General features: G+C 37.0%; 1 protein-coding gene across 2 annotated transcripts in view; it reads right to left on the bottom strand.

The window, feature by feature from the left end:
- Window positions 1-14,675, bottom strand: part of LOC107724797 (diacylglycerol O-acyltransferase 1-like) — a 16,863-nt gene extending 2,188 nt beyond the window's left edge. Inside the window, exons 1-15 of one of the 2 annotated variants that reach the window (XM_016533847.1) lie at window positions 14,221-14,675; window positions 12,186-12,273; window positions 10,266-10,306; window positions 8,958-9,043; window positions 8,397-8,449; window positions 7,865-7,970; window positions 6,646-6,774; window positions 4,540-4,611; window positions 4,302-4,405; window positions 3,883-3,921; window positions 3,755-3,796; window positions 3,620-3,664; window positions 3,361-3,473; window positions 3,083-3,148; window positions 2,806-2,893 (exon numbers count right to left, since the gene is read on the bottom strand). In XM_016533847.1, coding sequence (XP_016389333.1) covers window positions 2,806-2,893; window positions 3,083-3,148; window positions 3,361-3,473; window positions 3,620-3,664; window positions 3,755-3,796; window positions 3,883-3,921; window positions 4,302-4,405; window positions 4,540-4,611; window positions 6,646-6,774; window positions 7,865-7,970; window positions 8,397-8,449; window positions 8,958-9,043; window positions 10,266-10,306; window positions 12,186-12,273; window positions 14,221-14,432 — 1,284 coding nt within the window. In that variant the 5' untranslated portion in view covers window positions 14,433-14,675. Of the gene's footprint in view, window positions 1-2,805; window positions 2,894-3,082; window positions 3,149-3,360; window positions 3,474-3,619; window positions 3,665-3,754; window positions 3,797-3,882; window positions 3,922-4,301; window positions 4,406-4,539; window positions 4,612-6,645; window positions 6,775-7,864; window positions 7,971-8,396; window positions 8,450-8,957; window positions 9,044-10,265; window positions 10,307-12,185; window positions 12,274-12,850; window positions 12,941-14,220 lie in introns of those variants that run through there. The other variant, XM_016533849.1, reaches the window with a different exon arrangement.
- Between the last annotated feature and the right edge of the window lie 1,129 nt (window positions 14,676-15,804).

A 15,804-nucleotide genomic window follows, 5' to 3' on the forward strand; every position in this document is an offset into this window, starting at 1 on the left:
TCTTAGCAATGCATATTACTAATCAAATTAAGTTTTGATATATTTACGGTAAGTAATTTACAAAATATCTTCATGGAACATGATCTTTACTTAATATCCTAATAATTTTTGGCATAAAAGAAAAATCGATAATTTTGACCCATACAATGTATTTGTGGCTATTGCTAAAAATATACCCTTAAGACTTAAGACTGGTTTTGTGGTTCAGGGTCACATATATTTGTTGTGACGCTGCTGTTTTAAATCCCAAAGAGCAGTGCACGAAACTTGGGTTATATGAACTGGTGACTCATTCTTTTAAAATTAAAAGAGTGGACAGTGCAATAAATTTGTCAATATATTTAGCTCAATTCATATAAAATATACATATTTGTTGTAGCACTGCTGTTTAAAATCCTGAAGAGTGGAGCACAAAACTCTCGTTATAGCGACTCTCAATTCACACCAGGAAACACAAAATCACAACATCGAAATGTTGATTAAGTACTGAAGGGTTGATCAGTGTCCTTTAATTAGATGCTTAACCTCTAGTTCACTCCAGGAATCTTGAAACACTGACCTTCCTTCCTGTTATCTCTCACTAGATCAGCTCTAAATAAATAACCCCTTTTTAAAATTTCGGCGTATCTTTACACCTCTGGTTTTAGATATTCGTGAGACGAAACTTCAATCTCCATCTGAGTCTTTACTGTGATCCTGGGTCAGGTTCTGAGGCGTCCTGTGAAGGTCAATGTTTTTTAATAAGACGGTTAAGAATACTATCTGCCTGCACCTGCGGACTGGACACATCTTCCTCCCCGATTCCTCCCTCTCTCTCCCTTCCTCCAGCTCAGCTCACAGCTTATCACAGAGAACAGCAGCCTGATAGGCGCCTGTTCTTCCTCTTCCTCATCCCTCCGTTCTGACCTTCATCTTCTCTGAAAAGCGGTGGCTACCAGCCAAACACCGGGCACCTGCTTCTGAGTCAGGGAAATGAGGCTGCCTCGGGAGTGGAGAACATCTAGAATTGTACAAATTATTCTAGAATACACAGCTGCAACGCCCAAAGAGTTTTTATTTTTTAGTACATTTATGTTCACTTTTTTTTTTTTGCTACGTTGGGAGTGAAGTGTACTATTTTGATGTTAAAATACTTTTTTTTTTTATTACGACTTTTCTAATACTTTCTTTCCCATCCTCATATGCAGAAACATCTGAATTTATACTATCATTCAAAAGTTTTGGGTCAGTAAGTTTTTTTTTTTTTTTTTAAGAAATTAATATTCAGCAAGGAAGCATTAAATTAATCTAAAGTGACAGTAAAGACATTTATAATGTTACCAAAGGTGTCTATTAAATCAAATGCTGTTCTTTTGAACTTTCCATTTATCAAAGAATCCTAAAAGCATGGTACAAAAATATTAAGCAGCACAACTGTTTTCAACATTTATCATTTTGATAAAAACGGATAAAAATGATTTCTAAAGGATCATGTGACACTGAAGACTGGAGTAACAGCTGTTGAAAATTCAGCTTTGCTATCACAAGAACAAATTACATTGTTAGGTATGTATGCAGAGATATTCAAATTTAGTTGACACCAGTAAGCCATTAATTATTTTCATGTTATGGCTGATAACCGGTAAATGGCTGATATTAAAATAGGATAATGTTTTGTCTAAAAGAAATTAAAACAAAAAAACTAGGGCTGTCGAATGATTTATTGCAATTAATCGCATCCAAAGTAAAAGTTTGTTTACATAATGTGTGTGTGTACAGTGTATATTTATTTTCTATATAAATACACACACATACATATATATATATATATATACATACATACACACAAAAAAAATTTAAATGCATGTGTATGTATTTATACATAATGTGTGTGTACTGTGTATATTTATTATGTAAACAAATTTTTATTTTGGATGTGATTAATCATTTGACAGCCCTAAAAAAAACTAAAATCAATTGTTTTAAATGCTACAACTGAATTTAGATATATATATATTTTTAGATTTGCTAAAGATTATATTTAACAGTGTTATTAAAGGTAGGGTAGGCGATTTCGGAAAGGCTAGCAATAGCAAGCTAGCTTTGAAAGCAAGATCCCACCCCTGCATAATCACTCTGCAAAGCCACGCCTCCTATAAAACACAAGAACGTGCACAGGCAGACCAGAGGCTAACCAGCGACACGATGAGAGACGGCATTGGTGGAGGATTGAATGCAAAATTGTCAGATTACCTCATATCTCATTCATTGGTGAGAAAACAGAGTACAAAACATTATATTACAATAATAACGCCTTCCATTCTCGCTCGGTCTGCAATAGCGTAATGGAATGCACTGATGACGTATCATGTCTGTGTGAACAGGGTGCACGGAGGTATGCAAATACATGACAGGCAGGTAGGACAGCCTATTGTAATCTTCGGACCGAAGATTTTGATTGGACGAACATTTTATGGTCCTACGTCTTTTACAGACGATATAAATACATATAAATAAATTTAGACCACTTAACTTAGTGATTGCTATCGGGATGTGAAGAGACTTTCAACCAGCATAACATTCACATTTCGTTAGTTTATGTTTTTGAGTATTTTAATGGTATTAATAGTAAACCAAAGTAATATTCTGTATGTAAACACACTAGCTTCTAAAATATCGCAGTGGTTTGCTATTGCTCGTGAGAAATAGCACATTTCTAAAATGAGAATAATTCACACAGGTCGTTACGCTGCTCACACTGTTAACTTTCATTTGCTATGACCCGACAGAATATTTAAAACAGCGTGTGATTTATGCACATCTCACCTCGTGGAAAAAAGCAGAGGCGAAAAACACAGCTGATTGGCTCAGTAACTTGCCAGCACCTCTTCTCAGCAGCGGCTTGTAAAAGTGCCTTTGAAAACAGGAGAGAGAAGCACATAAACTCACAGTCAGTGTGAACTGTAAATAACCATATATTTCTCGCGGACAGATCACATTATAGTCTCTCTTCATTATAGTCTCTGTGAGTTTTACTGTGTCGTATTTCATCTCGCCTCCCAACAGCTGTCTGCGGTCTCTTTCAAAACCTCCGTTCACTCACCGGAGACACCACTTGTGCACGGGAATATTCCAGTTTTGCCAGAAGTACGTTATAGTCTCGGAGTTCCTAAAAGAAACGCAGTGTCACAATCCATCTGAGACTTAAAATAAAAACTCTACATATGAAATGGAAGAGGCAGAGGCAGAGATGGCACATATAAACCAGACTGACTGCATTTAAAGCCTATCAAACGCAGTATGGTGTGAAAGTGGTACCTCTAGCTGCTCAAATAAAGCTTTTTTTTTTTTAAAAGAGAAATAACTGTAAAGATCTCTCACCACCAGTCACGGTAGAATTCCCGATCTCCAAACCTCAATAGCTCAGCCACAAAGTTCATTGAGGAATGGAAAAAACAGTAGAAGAAAATCAGCCAGATGAGATGGTTGGGCACCTAGTATAAAAACAGATATCAGTATTCATTCCATCATTCGTTTCTTGCTTCATATTCTCCGTCAAAACAACAGATCTAAGCGAAAATCTGAACACAGGTTTATGTTTCTATTCTGAGGAGGAATTAGTGTAGTTGGTTTAACTTACTGCTAGTCTAAGCAGACGCTCTGTCATTCTACTGTAGTCCATTTCCTGCAAAATGAAAACCGGTTTCACAGAATTAAATAAAGTGCTTCTTTTTAAGGGACTGAAAAAAAAAGAAGATAAAGCACTTGAACAAACCTGCAATGGCTTCATTGCACTTCGAATGATTGGCACCATCCACTGAAAGAACATTAGATATGAAATATGTCTCACAGACATGAAAACCGCAGGTGTGATGTGATTACCAAATGCACTGTGATGCTCACCTGCTGCGTTAAACCAACCAATAACTGGGTGAGGAGCAACTGCAAGACAAGCAAAACTTTTGATTTCTCACAAAATATAAAACGAAAATGTTAATGCCGTTTACAGAAGAGTGTGTGTGTGTGAATTAAATGTGTAATTTGCAACAGCTATAACTGGAAGTAATGCCCTAACAAGAAGCACTTTCATAAATAAAAATAACCCTCATATATTCCTGCCATGGTTCCCGGCAGTTGTTTGCAAACAATAAGCTAATTCCCATGATTTATTACCATTTGCAGATTTAGACAAGAATGCAATATTCACAAAATAAACAAGGCATAATATACAGAGAAAAAAATCTGTTAGTACAACTTATCAATGTAATGATGAGCAAGAACTGCCAATACTGTCAGGAAATATGTCTATGCCAATTGCCTACCATCTCAAAGAGCCTCCTGAGCAGAAATCCCATTCGGATAGATTCAGAGCGGGGAAAATTGAGCTCATAGCACAGGGTTGGCGCAAAAACAAAATAATACATATCTGAAAAACACAAGGCAAAATACTAACTACAAGTTCTCCGGTCATCTGAAGTCATAGTATTTGACACTGTTAAAATTGTTTTAAATATCATGAAAATAAAACATTTGGTGACTAGACTGTAAGGCACAGCTCACCCCTGAGAGACAGATTTCCTGGGTAAGACACATGCGACTGCATACGGCTGGACACAGATGGAGATGATGGACCTAAAGAACACAGAAACTGTCAAGAGATAAACAAATCTGCTTCTAAAGTCATTTAAACCGGATGTTCAGCTAAAGAATGAGGTCTCTGCAACTCACACCGCACAATCACACAAGCATTCACTGCAAAACATACTGAACTGTCGACCAAACACCAAGGACATCATTAAAACAATTATATTAAAATTGATCTCATAACCAGTCCCTCCAGGATTTTGCAGTCTTGCAATAACAAGAATTAAAGGGACAGTCCACCCAAAAATGAACTGTCATCATTTACTCACCTTCGTGTCATTCCAAATCTGTATGCCTTTCTTTTTTGTGGAACATAGAAGATATTTTGAAGAATGTTGGTAACTAAACAGTTTACGGTAGTCATTGACTTCCATTGAGATTTTTTTTTCCATTTGGAAGTCAATGGCTAATGTCAATTGTTCAGTTACCAACATTCTTCAAGAAAGAAACTCATAGAGGTTTGGAACAACGTGAGAGTGAGTAAATGATGACAGGATTTTCATTTTTGGGTGAACTAGCTTGCATTGTTGTCTTATTTCTGCAACTTTTTCTGCAAAAATTTTAAAGGTGCCATAGAATGCATTGATACAATATTTTAAATTGTTCTCTGATATCTACATAGAAGGTATGTGGCTTAGTTAAGGGCAAAAAATCTCCAGAAACGGTTTTACATGTCCATTTACAACCCTAGGATTTGTCCCTAGAATGAAATGGTCTGTTTTTACCTTATTTGGAAGGGTCATGAATAATAATGTTGAGCTCTGCTCTGATTGGCTGTTTCACAGTGTGGCTCATTTCAGTAGCTCACACAGCAGGTAGGAAACGCAGGGAAAATATTTCAATACGGTCTCTCGCAGTTATATCGTTGGGTAAGTAAAATGTGGGCATCAGGGCATCAGGGAGCCGCTATTAATATGTGGGGCATTAAAACTGCTTTCGAATACACAATGGCTTTTTACTTTCACTTTCAAGATTTGCGATCGCACGTGATCGGTGTAGCCTACTTACCACACATTTTACAAGATCAGATGCTTGTCAGTGGAGCTCAGGATCTGTAAATCATTCGCATCATCCTCAGTCATCTCTCTTTACTCTGTTTATGTGGTAAGTGAAATCTTATGTACTATAATGTAACAGGCTACCGCTAGCAAGCAGCTAACATGTCCCTTTAGTGGCTCCGATTATTTTATTAGAACGCGTTATTTGTTTTCCGACTGTAACGTCACAGTCGGTGTTATGTTCTGATTCGCCTATTTTTCCAGTGGTCTTTTGCATGCACGAGATTTACGTAAGAAGGAGGAATCAATGGTGTTTGAGGCTCACGGTATGTCATTTCCATGTACAGAACTGTTATTATTCAACTATGCCAAGGTAAATACAGTTTTCCATTCTATGGCACTGTTAACCTGTGTCTAACACTATTCTGCATAATTATGAAGATTTCTATACGGTGTCACTAATTGCCCTTTTTACATTTTATTACATAAACACATAAGGATCATTGGTAGCTTTTCACTGCAAAACAACAAAAAATTGCTGCAAATACTAAAATTTTTGATAAAAAGGTACAGATAATTCAGTTATTTTGGGCTTCAAATATCTGAAAAAAATCCAATGAAATCCTGATGGGACTGTATAACTTATGAACAACCTCTTAAACTTTAGTTTATGTATTAACATAAACATTAACATAACATTTTCATCTGCCTTTTTCAGTACAAACGGGAAATCATTCATTGTAGCAGGATCATTGCTAAAATTCACATGGCCCAGAAACAATTTTTATGGATGGGGCCCCCTAATTACTGTACCAGGGCCAGATCAACGTCTGTATTGCAGCATTGTGTTTATTGTATTGTAAACTCGTCTTATAATAGCCAACAGGGGGCGACAAAAATGACAACTCAGTTTTGGACATATAATGCACTACAGTACATATATTGAACTATAAATATATACGTATTTCATACCCTTCATACTGCTACACGTAATGTTTGATGAGAGGTGGATGTATTTACTCACATGAAAGAGATCTGGAGAGGCTGCGGGCCTTCACTTGTGTTCTCTCTCTGCACCACCTATTAACATCCTTATACGAGTACAGTTTCAAAAACAGGATGGTGTAGACTCCCAAAGCAAATGCCCCTCCAACTGCATAAAAGGACACAATGACAGAGAGACGCCATTAGATAGACTTATTCAACATAAATGGAACTCGTTTTTTTCTTTTAATACCTGAATATAGGAGGAACACAAGACGTTTGTACACTTCCATCACAACACCACAGCATGCCCCCTTTCAAAGGTTCATAACTCAGTCACATGACCCAGCACGTCCAGACTCATAGCTCATCACCACTGTAGCGTACACAGACCTGGCTCACACCTTCTCCCTCTACCACTGCTTTATCAATAGCAGCCATATGTTGGGTGGAAATGGTCCATGCAGGGGCTCTGGAGTGCGTCTATGCTCTAGAGAGATGGACTCAAGGGCTGTAGGCCCTGACGGCCCCTGAAATGACCTGGCTGTCTGGTACAGGAGCAGTGTGTGTGGTACTAGGCTGACAGATGGAGGCACATTTTCGCCTCCCATGGTGCAAACAGATGAGAGCGGACAGAAGAGCCAGTGAAAGTTGTAGTATGGAGAAGAGGAAGTGAGGGAATATATTTTCTACTAAAATGCATTGTCACTGAATTTAGATTTCAATATTTGAAATGGCTAAATATATCAATCTATCACTAATAAGGACACGATGAGGGTCAGACTCAAACCTGCATCTACTGCTTGAGAACCACTGATCACCATTAGGCTGTGGCTCTAATCCAAGGATTTGTTTACTGCTGTATCTTCTATTGTGAATAAAAATACAATTCACATGCCAACTGAGCCCATGAGATCTGAATGCTCGTATAACGGTGGATTAGTTCAGTTTGTAAATCATAATTTGGTGCCCAATTATTTCTGCAAAGCTGGATCACCTAATAACATGACATATTACAGTCAACAATAATGCAACAACAAACAAAGCTTCCTTTTTTGTGTGCTGATGATGGCCTAGAAAAACAAGTATGGCATTTGGGATGCACTCATATTACATTTCTTTAAAACTCTAATATGTAATATTTAAAAACTTAATAATAAAATTGACAGTACTGAAAATTAAATCTCTTATATATGTGTTTGTGTTGTATTGTGTACACAATGTACTATTAAAAGTGTACGCATAATGCACAGTCTCACCTGGTGTAATAGATGGCAGCTTCAACACAACCACCATCGGAAAACACAAGATGACTGTTAAATTAAAGATGTAGATCAGCAGGCCGACCTTCTCACTGATCGACCCCTGGAAAACACAATGAGGAAACATTTAACAGCATAATACAAGTACAATACAAACAACATTATAACATATAACAATTTGCATTTGCTGCACATAAAGATGCATCTCCTCTCTAAAAGCCCTACACTTTATTTTTTATGCAAGTCTTACACAACATCAGCAAAATGCCTGAACTCTTTATAAGTTCATTCAGTTTCAATTCAGTTAGTTGAGTAAATGTGCTGATACTTTGCAAGCCCTCTCAAATATGCCAGGCTTTTTAAAATGCAATGAATCAAATTTGACTTTTAAATTGACCTCTTACAACGTAATTCCAAATGCCAAATTATACTGTGTAAAGTGACTGAACCCCTATACTTTTATGAAAACAACTTTATTCATTACGATAAACTGATTAAATGTATAAAAGTAAATGGCTTTTGAACTCACCATGGCTAGTTTTCTCTCGGTGTACAACGCCACAAATATAAAAACATTAGAAACTGTAAGCAAAGAGTTGTTATAATGTCAAATATTATCTTATCTCTTAAAAAAAAAAAAAAGGCAGTTTCAGTAATAAAAGCACTTTTACAGGGTGTAGTGAAACAGAAGAGGGTCAAAATTGTACCCTCAGGATGAACCTTACAACAGGGCAGACAGCCAGCACACACAAACACACTCACAGCAGTCATACATTGAACAATCACACCACCTGCTACAAACAAGACACAATCACCCGCCGCACTATAATAATTGAGGGTTAAAAAGCAATTACACACTTCTCTGTTTTTGATAGCATGCAAAATTATACACACAATCTACATCCAAGTAGATTAACAATGGGAGTGAAGTATTTTGACAATCTGCAAATCAAATTTTTTAGATTTTTTTTGCATTATTTGAACGTGGGAGTCTCGTCTGCCCACCTAATTTTAATAATTTCCCTGTCTGGACTACAAAAGAATAGGCTAATCTGGGAAATATATGCTAATCTTCCCTTAAAATACATACCAATGACCAGGCATGCAGCAGGCCAGCTATAAGGGTCCTTGAGGAACAATGACACCACTTGAATGGGGTCCACCAAAATGCCATACCTACGACACACAAACCAGAAATGTTTCCCAAACCTTTAAATGTCTAAATATTTATAAATGATTACACATAGGACACAACATGTTTCTTTTCCTCTACTGGTCTCTTGTTCTAAACCACTGATTATTTGCGGCAGTTTCTGCGGGCAGTTGTATACATACAGTCTGCAAGCAGCAGTGTGCAACATGATGACAGCATATGGTTCTCCAAGCATGGGGTTCAGTGTTTCATTCCACTCAGGGAGAGGAAGGCCTGTACACTTATCAAACAAACCCTACAGACTCATCTTCATCGGCATGACACTCAAAACATAGAGAGAGACGAACTGCAGAGAATGTGTTTTAACACTTTTGTGTTCATTCGACACCTGCTCAATGGGGATGCTTGAGATAAAGGTCGTTGTTTGAGAACGTTTGAGGACTGCTGTTCCTATTCGCGGAGACACTTTGAACTCCAGAGCAACGTATGACAGAAGAATTAATACAAAAGTTTTTTTTTTTTTGCCCACCAGACACAGTGGCTGGGGAATGGCAGCCTTTTTTTTTTTTTTACTCAAAAAGAACCTTTCTACATATACATAGGAAGAATATATGTACATAATTTTATAAAATTTAATTTATAAAGTTTTTAATACATTTATTAAATTGCTATTTGACAATTTGATTTGAATATGCCCTTTTGTGCAAGATGAGTCATCAATATTTTGTTCAGTTTTCTAGCAAACAGAATAACTGCAAATTTCAAGTACGTGTATTAATATCGCCAATTTTAAGATAAAATAATTGTACCAAAAGCCACAAATCTCCCATTTTAATTTCATTAAATGGAAGTAGCGACATACCTTTTCTTCCGTATTGTGACGTACATGCAAGTGAAAGATTAGCAAAAAATAAAAAATGTAAGCTAGGGACTTGGTTCAATCTATCGTTTTTTGATTGGATGGAGGAAGATCTGAATGTGAGCTTGCAGTCGATTGTAAGAGAGGGGTGGGTTTTAAGTGAACTAAATGAATGGAGAAGTCCAGCATGTGAGACCAGAGAGGAGACTGAGTTGAGATATTTTGTTTTAAAAAAGGCCAAATTAAAAATAAATAAAAAAATATAACATGCATGGCCGAATCATTCAATAGATAGTGAATTTTCATTTTTTCCAGACTTTAAACATTCAAACTGTGTGTTTTGGCTGTTTCACAAGAAACTGTATGCATACTGTATTTGTTCATACCTGAGAAGGTTTTCCAAGAACAGGCGTGCATTGCTCAAAACCTGCAAAAGAGCAGAGACTCATATTCATGGAGAAAACAAATGAAAACCAATGCAAGAATACATCACTAAGACTAGCTAAACATGTCAGAACTACCAGAATAAAATCCACCAAAGATCCTTAATCACTGTCTATACACAGTTTGCAGAGATATATTGAAATTCATGTCCATAAATCTATTCAGAAGACAGACACACTTATTCATATGTATAGATAGAGAGAACAATGGAGAAGAGGAAGAAAATGCAAATGCAAGCAGAGCCGTACCACTGGAATATGAAAGAAAAAAGTCTGGCTGAAAAAAATTACAGAGGACAAAATAGAGTCATCTCAAAGCTCAGATTAACAGTATGCTGAAGAACGTGAATGCATTCTTCACAGTTTTGAAGACAAGGACTTGGCTGGCTGTCCTCCATGTTCAGCTAGTGTTTAGACAGACAAGCTGTTGTGGGCCATTTATTTTTAGGCGTCACTTGGCATTAAGTGTGTCTCCATAAACAGACACACTGATTAACGATTCTTCACATGCCACATGACTGCCACACACCATCCGACGTTACTGAATGTGTGTCATTGCAATATAATTCTGTCACTAATGTGGGTTTTCCTCTGTTAAAATTAAGTCCATTAAAGTAATAGTTCACACAAAAATGAAAACTTCTTGAAAATGTAGTCACCCTCAGGTCATCCATGATGATGGTAGATGAGTTTGTTTCTTCATCGGAACACATTTGGAGAAATTTAGCATTCCATCACTTGCTCACCAATGGATCCTCTGCAGTGAATGGGTGCCATCAGAATGAGAGTCCAACTGACAAAAACATCACAATAATCCACAGGTAATCCACAAGACTCCAGTCCATAAATGAACATCTTTTGAAGTGAAAATCTTTATGTTTGTAATAAACAAATCCTACATTCAGAAGTTTTTACCTTAATAAAATATGAGCCCTCTATCCATAATATGGCCTTTTCCAGTGGAAAAAGTAATCTCGTCTCAGTATGCACAGATCAAGCACAGTTTAAAAACAAGCTAAAGCAGTTCTAAACAAATATGTGGATTTTGATGTGAAAGGACAACAGGGAATGGACCTGATCACTTATTATAGATTTTGGACTCATATTTTGACCAGAAGCGACAGTTTAAAGTTAAAACACCTTAATGATGTATTTGTTTCTTATAAAGGAGTTTTTCATTTTATCACAAGATGTTAATCTATGGATTGGAGTTGTGTGGATTTCTTGTGGATTATTGTGATGCTTTTTCAGTTGTTCGGACTCTCATTCTGACGGCACCCATTCACAGCAGAGGATCCACTGGTGAGCAAGTGATGTAATGTTAAAATTCTCCAAATCTGTTCCAATGAAGAAAACAAACTCATCTACAGCTTGGATGGCCTGAGGGTGAGTACATTTTCAGCAGATTTTCTCTTTTCGATTTAACTATGCCTTTAAGTAGTTTGAGAGTTCAAAGTCCAAATATATTCCAAAGTCCAAAAGGAGATATTTTAGCTTCATTAAGCTCTAATGCTTCTACTTCATTTCAGACAGAAAGCCAAACTTTTCCATGTGACTGTATGAACACAGTATACTCTCAGAAACAATACACATTTAAATTATCCAATGATCTGACAATGGATGTCTGAGCAACAAGTTGGCTTCTTTTAAACCATAACATAATATTTAACCTCCTTTTCTCTGTAACTGCCTAACATGAGAGGCAATACAAATTATTAGTAATCTCTGGCAGCACCTCTGAGCGAGAAGGAATGTTTACAACCCACACTGATATCTGGGACACAGTTTAACAAGAAGAATGAGTAGGCAAGTCCAAGCATGCAGTCCACCAGGTTTCAGTGTGTGTGACTGTTTCAGACTCACCAGCATTACCACACACCAGTTCAGGATGCCTCTGTAATTTTTGAAGCCGCTCGCAGAACTCAGCATTGATTCCTGCAACTTGTGGCAACTATAAGGAGCAAAAAAGATGACATGAAATAAAAACAGTAATGATGATTAAACTTTACAATGTTTATCATTGTTATTTATATGGATAAAGTCATTTTTATATTAGTATAAAATTCATACAGTATAACAAGGCTAAAATAATCTAAAAGGGATAATTTTTAGAAAAATAATCCCCCCCAAAAACACACTACATAGCATCAAACACCATCACAGCAGCTTCCTAAACACCTGTTTGTTTGCGATACAGTGCAAATTTGTGTATTGTGTGATGAATGTCTAAAGGTTGATCTAACCAGAATTTTGACTCGATCTAAATCTGATTTGCTTATTTCATACAGTCCTGATATTGTCTTTAATGAGTATGATGGAAGGTGCAAGCATTGGATTTTGCTGCTTTAGGTAAAACAATGGTTTTCATTCATTATTTGAAGGCGATGCCATGCTGACAGACAAACAAATCACTTAAACAACAATCAATATGACAGGAGTACAGTGACTGTGTAAAAACCAATAATAATACATAATTGTATAGTTTTTTATGAGGTGTGAACGTTGTGCAATAGGTAGTATGATTATACCTGTAAATATAAGTTCTTTTGTATAGAGCAGGGCTGTCCAAACTCAGTCCTGGAGGGCCGGTGTCCTGCAGAATTTAGCTCCAACTTGCCTCAACACACCTGACTGGAAGTTTCTATGCCTAGTAAGAGCTTGATTAGCTGGTTCAGGTGTGTTTAATTAGGGTTGGAGCTAAACTCTGCCGGACACTGGCCCTCCAGGACCGAGTTTGGACAGCCCTGGTATAGAGCATGTTTAAAATGTTTCTTAAAATATTTTTTTTTTTTCAAGTTTAGAAGGGACACTCCTCTACCTCCTAAGTTTCATACTTTTATCCTGCTGTTGTTTGTCCTATGCCCATGACTTTGTTGTCATGGGGCCACATCATAAAATCAGCCTATAGTGCAACAGTGCCCGCCCACGGTTTGAGTGACCTTGCTTCTGGAAGTATTCTTCCAGAATTTAAGGGATTGTAAGTTTTTGTTAAAAAGTCATAAGTCATGAACCAAACCAACTAACTAAGACACGAATCACAACATTACCAACTTTGATTTGAAGCCAAAAATTATTTTAAAATCATACAACCAAAGGTACAAGTCTGTGTACCGGCTTTGTCGAGGGAAAGAACTACAGTCCCATGAAGCATTGCAAATGATATAATCAAACTAAAAATGACATAAATATAAAAACCTAAGATGTTGATTGTGTATATAGAAACAACATACTTTATGTTTATTGCAAAACATGCATACTTAAATAGTTTGAGAAGGTTGGGAGACAGTCTCTATAACAAATTTATAGTGCTTCATGGGAGTGGGCAGATTTCTTTGCAGAATCATGGGTAATGTAGTTTTTTTCACCAGGAATTCTAATGTTATACACGATTATTAAAAAAATGAGTTGAAATATTGTGGGTTGATGGCTTTAATAAAAGCATCTTTGATTGTTTAACAAGCTCAGTAGGTGAAAATGAACTGAGAAATTACTGCACATTGATGACACGCCCCTCCTCCCAATACTGCAGATCATTGGTCAACGCTTATTTATTTATTTTTACAAGTCTATTCTTAATTTATAGCATTCCATTCTCCAATAATCCCGAATATGTCGTTACATCCCAATATCTTTTTTTTTATTTTTTATTTTTTTTAAATCTTGCAGAATGATTCCTGAATCCTGAAATCATCGCATATGTTATTTTCGGTTTTGCTCAATGGAATAGTTCTTCAGTAACAGTAAGATAAGTGAAATGATGGTATCTGGGATTAAAAAAAAGGGGGTTAATACGCACACTGGCGAAACCTGCCCCTGTCCCTTTGCAGTGAGTGACCATCTATCTTTGTCAACAACAACCTACGGTTTTCATGACGTCCTGACGTACACTATACCTCACCTCATTTTGTCGTAGCGATCGCATTTCTGTTTGCTGTTTTCGTTTAGCTGTAAGGCTTTGGTGAGGGACTCCCGCGTCTTGGGTCCGCTTGTGAGATCACTGGCTGCTGCGGTCGCGCCGTTTCTGACTTTCACAGTCTCGCTCTTTGCGCTCGTGATGGTCGCGCGTCTACGATTCCGTGTGATGGGCCCAAAATCATCCTTGTCAATCATGATTCCAGCAAATTTACAGCAAGCCTTTAGCAAACAAATGAAGGAAGCCGAGTCCACGCAGGAGTTTCATTTGGCTCTGCGACCGGAAAAACAAGCTTTTGCTCAAAGCCCCAGTTTTGCAAGCTCTAGGCTGACGCAAGATTGGTAATAATGCAGTTTGACTCAAATGAATGTTCGTGGACTTCAGCACGTTTGTTAAAAACACGAGTCTCAGGGAGGTTTACGACTTTACCCGGATCTAGTTCCGCGTTCATTCTGGCATGTAAAAGGACTCATCTAAGCCAATAGGAGTCAGTCGTGTATAATAGTGTAACTCTAAGCTGCCTTAAAGGTCATGTTGTGATATTTCATAAAATCATGACCTTTATAAATAATGTAAAGAATACGTTGAACAAAGAATAAGTTTATGGTGTTGAAACTCCTATGACTTTCTTTTTTGGAAAAAGATTTTGTGCACTATATGAGCCTCAGTCCCCATTCACTTCAACTGGGTCTTTTTTCTATACAGTGAAAGTAGATGGTGCACGAGGCAGTCATCCAGTCTAGCATCAAAGTTTGTGTTTCACAGAAGAAAGTCATCAGGGTTTGGAACAACGTGGACGAGTAAATGATAAAACAATGTTTTGTTTTTTTGGTTGAACTGTTACTTTAACATTCACAGTTTCACTATTCAAGTTATTGCCCTACTACTGCATAATTCATGTTTAAAATAATGAATATGGTATCTTCAAGCAGTATATGTTTTTCATAAAAGTTTTCATGATCTTCCTGTTAAAATATAGTATTTTTTAATGACCGTACCACTTTAATACCAAGTACCACAGTTTTATAATATTTTAAATATTGAACCTTAAATGTAGTATTCTGGAAACCACAGTAACTTTCTGTAATGGTTGAAGTTTAGGATTTTGTGTGATTCCAAAATATTTTATTCCCAGTTTATTCCAGGAGTTACGAAAACAGGTGCAAATAAGCTGTGCAGTGTGCAGGCAACCGTTATCTTTCGTCTGAAGTTTTTGACTTCAAACAGCTTTACTAAGATGCTCAGTGCTCATCGAGGCAGAACATTTCACCTTCCCTCTTATCAAAGTTGCAAAGTAAGCTACAAGAAAACCGTCTGCAGTAAATCAGAATGTAAACATGAAGCTGAGAAAGACATTTTGGAAACAACATTTTGGATGCCGAGCAGTGCAGCTAAAAATGTTTCGTGCAGCCTTCCAGTATTTGGTATAGGTTATTTTTTTGATTCCAGTGCATATAAAATAAAAAAGGAGCTTAATTTTATGTCAGTAGCATCGGTGTAAGTTCACAAGCTCAAACTCTGGCCAGGGCAGCAGAAGCAAAATGTGACTTTAGAATTCATATGGCTGCA

The sequence above is a fragment of the Sinocyclocheilus rhinocerous genome, unplaced genomic scaffold (genome assembly GCF_001515625.1).
Source record: "Sinocyclocheilus rhinocerous isolate Xijiao unplaced genomic scaffold, SAMN03320098_v1.1 scaffold1717, whole genome shotgun sequence".
Lineage (NCBI taxonomy): Eukaryota > Metazoa > Chordata > Actinopteri > Cypriniformes > Cyprinidae > Sinocyclocheilus > Sinocyclocheilus rhinocerous.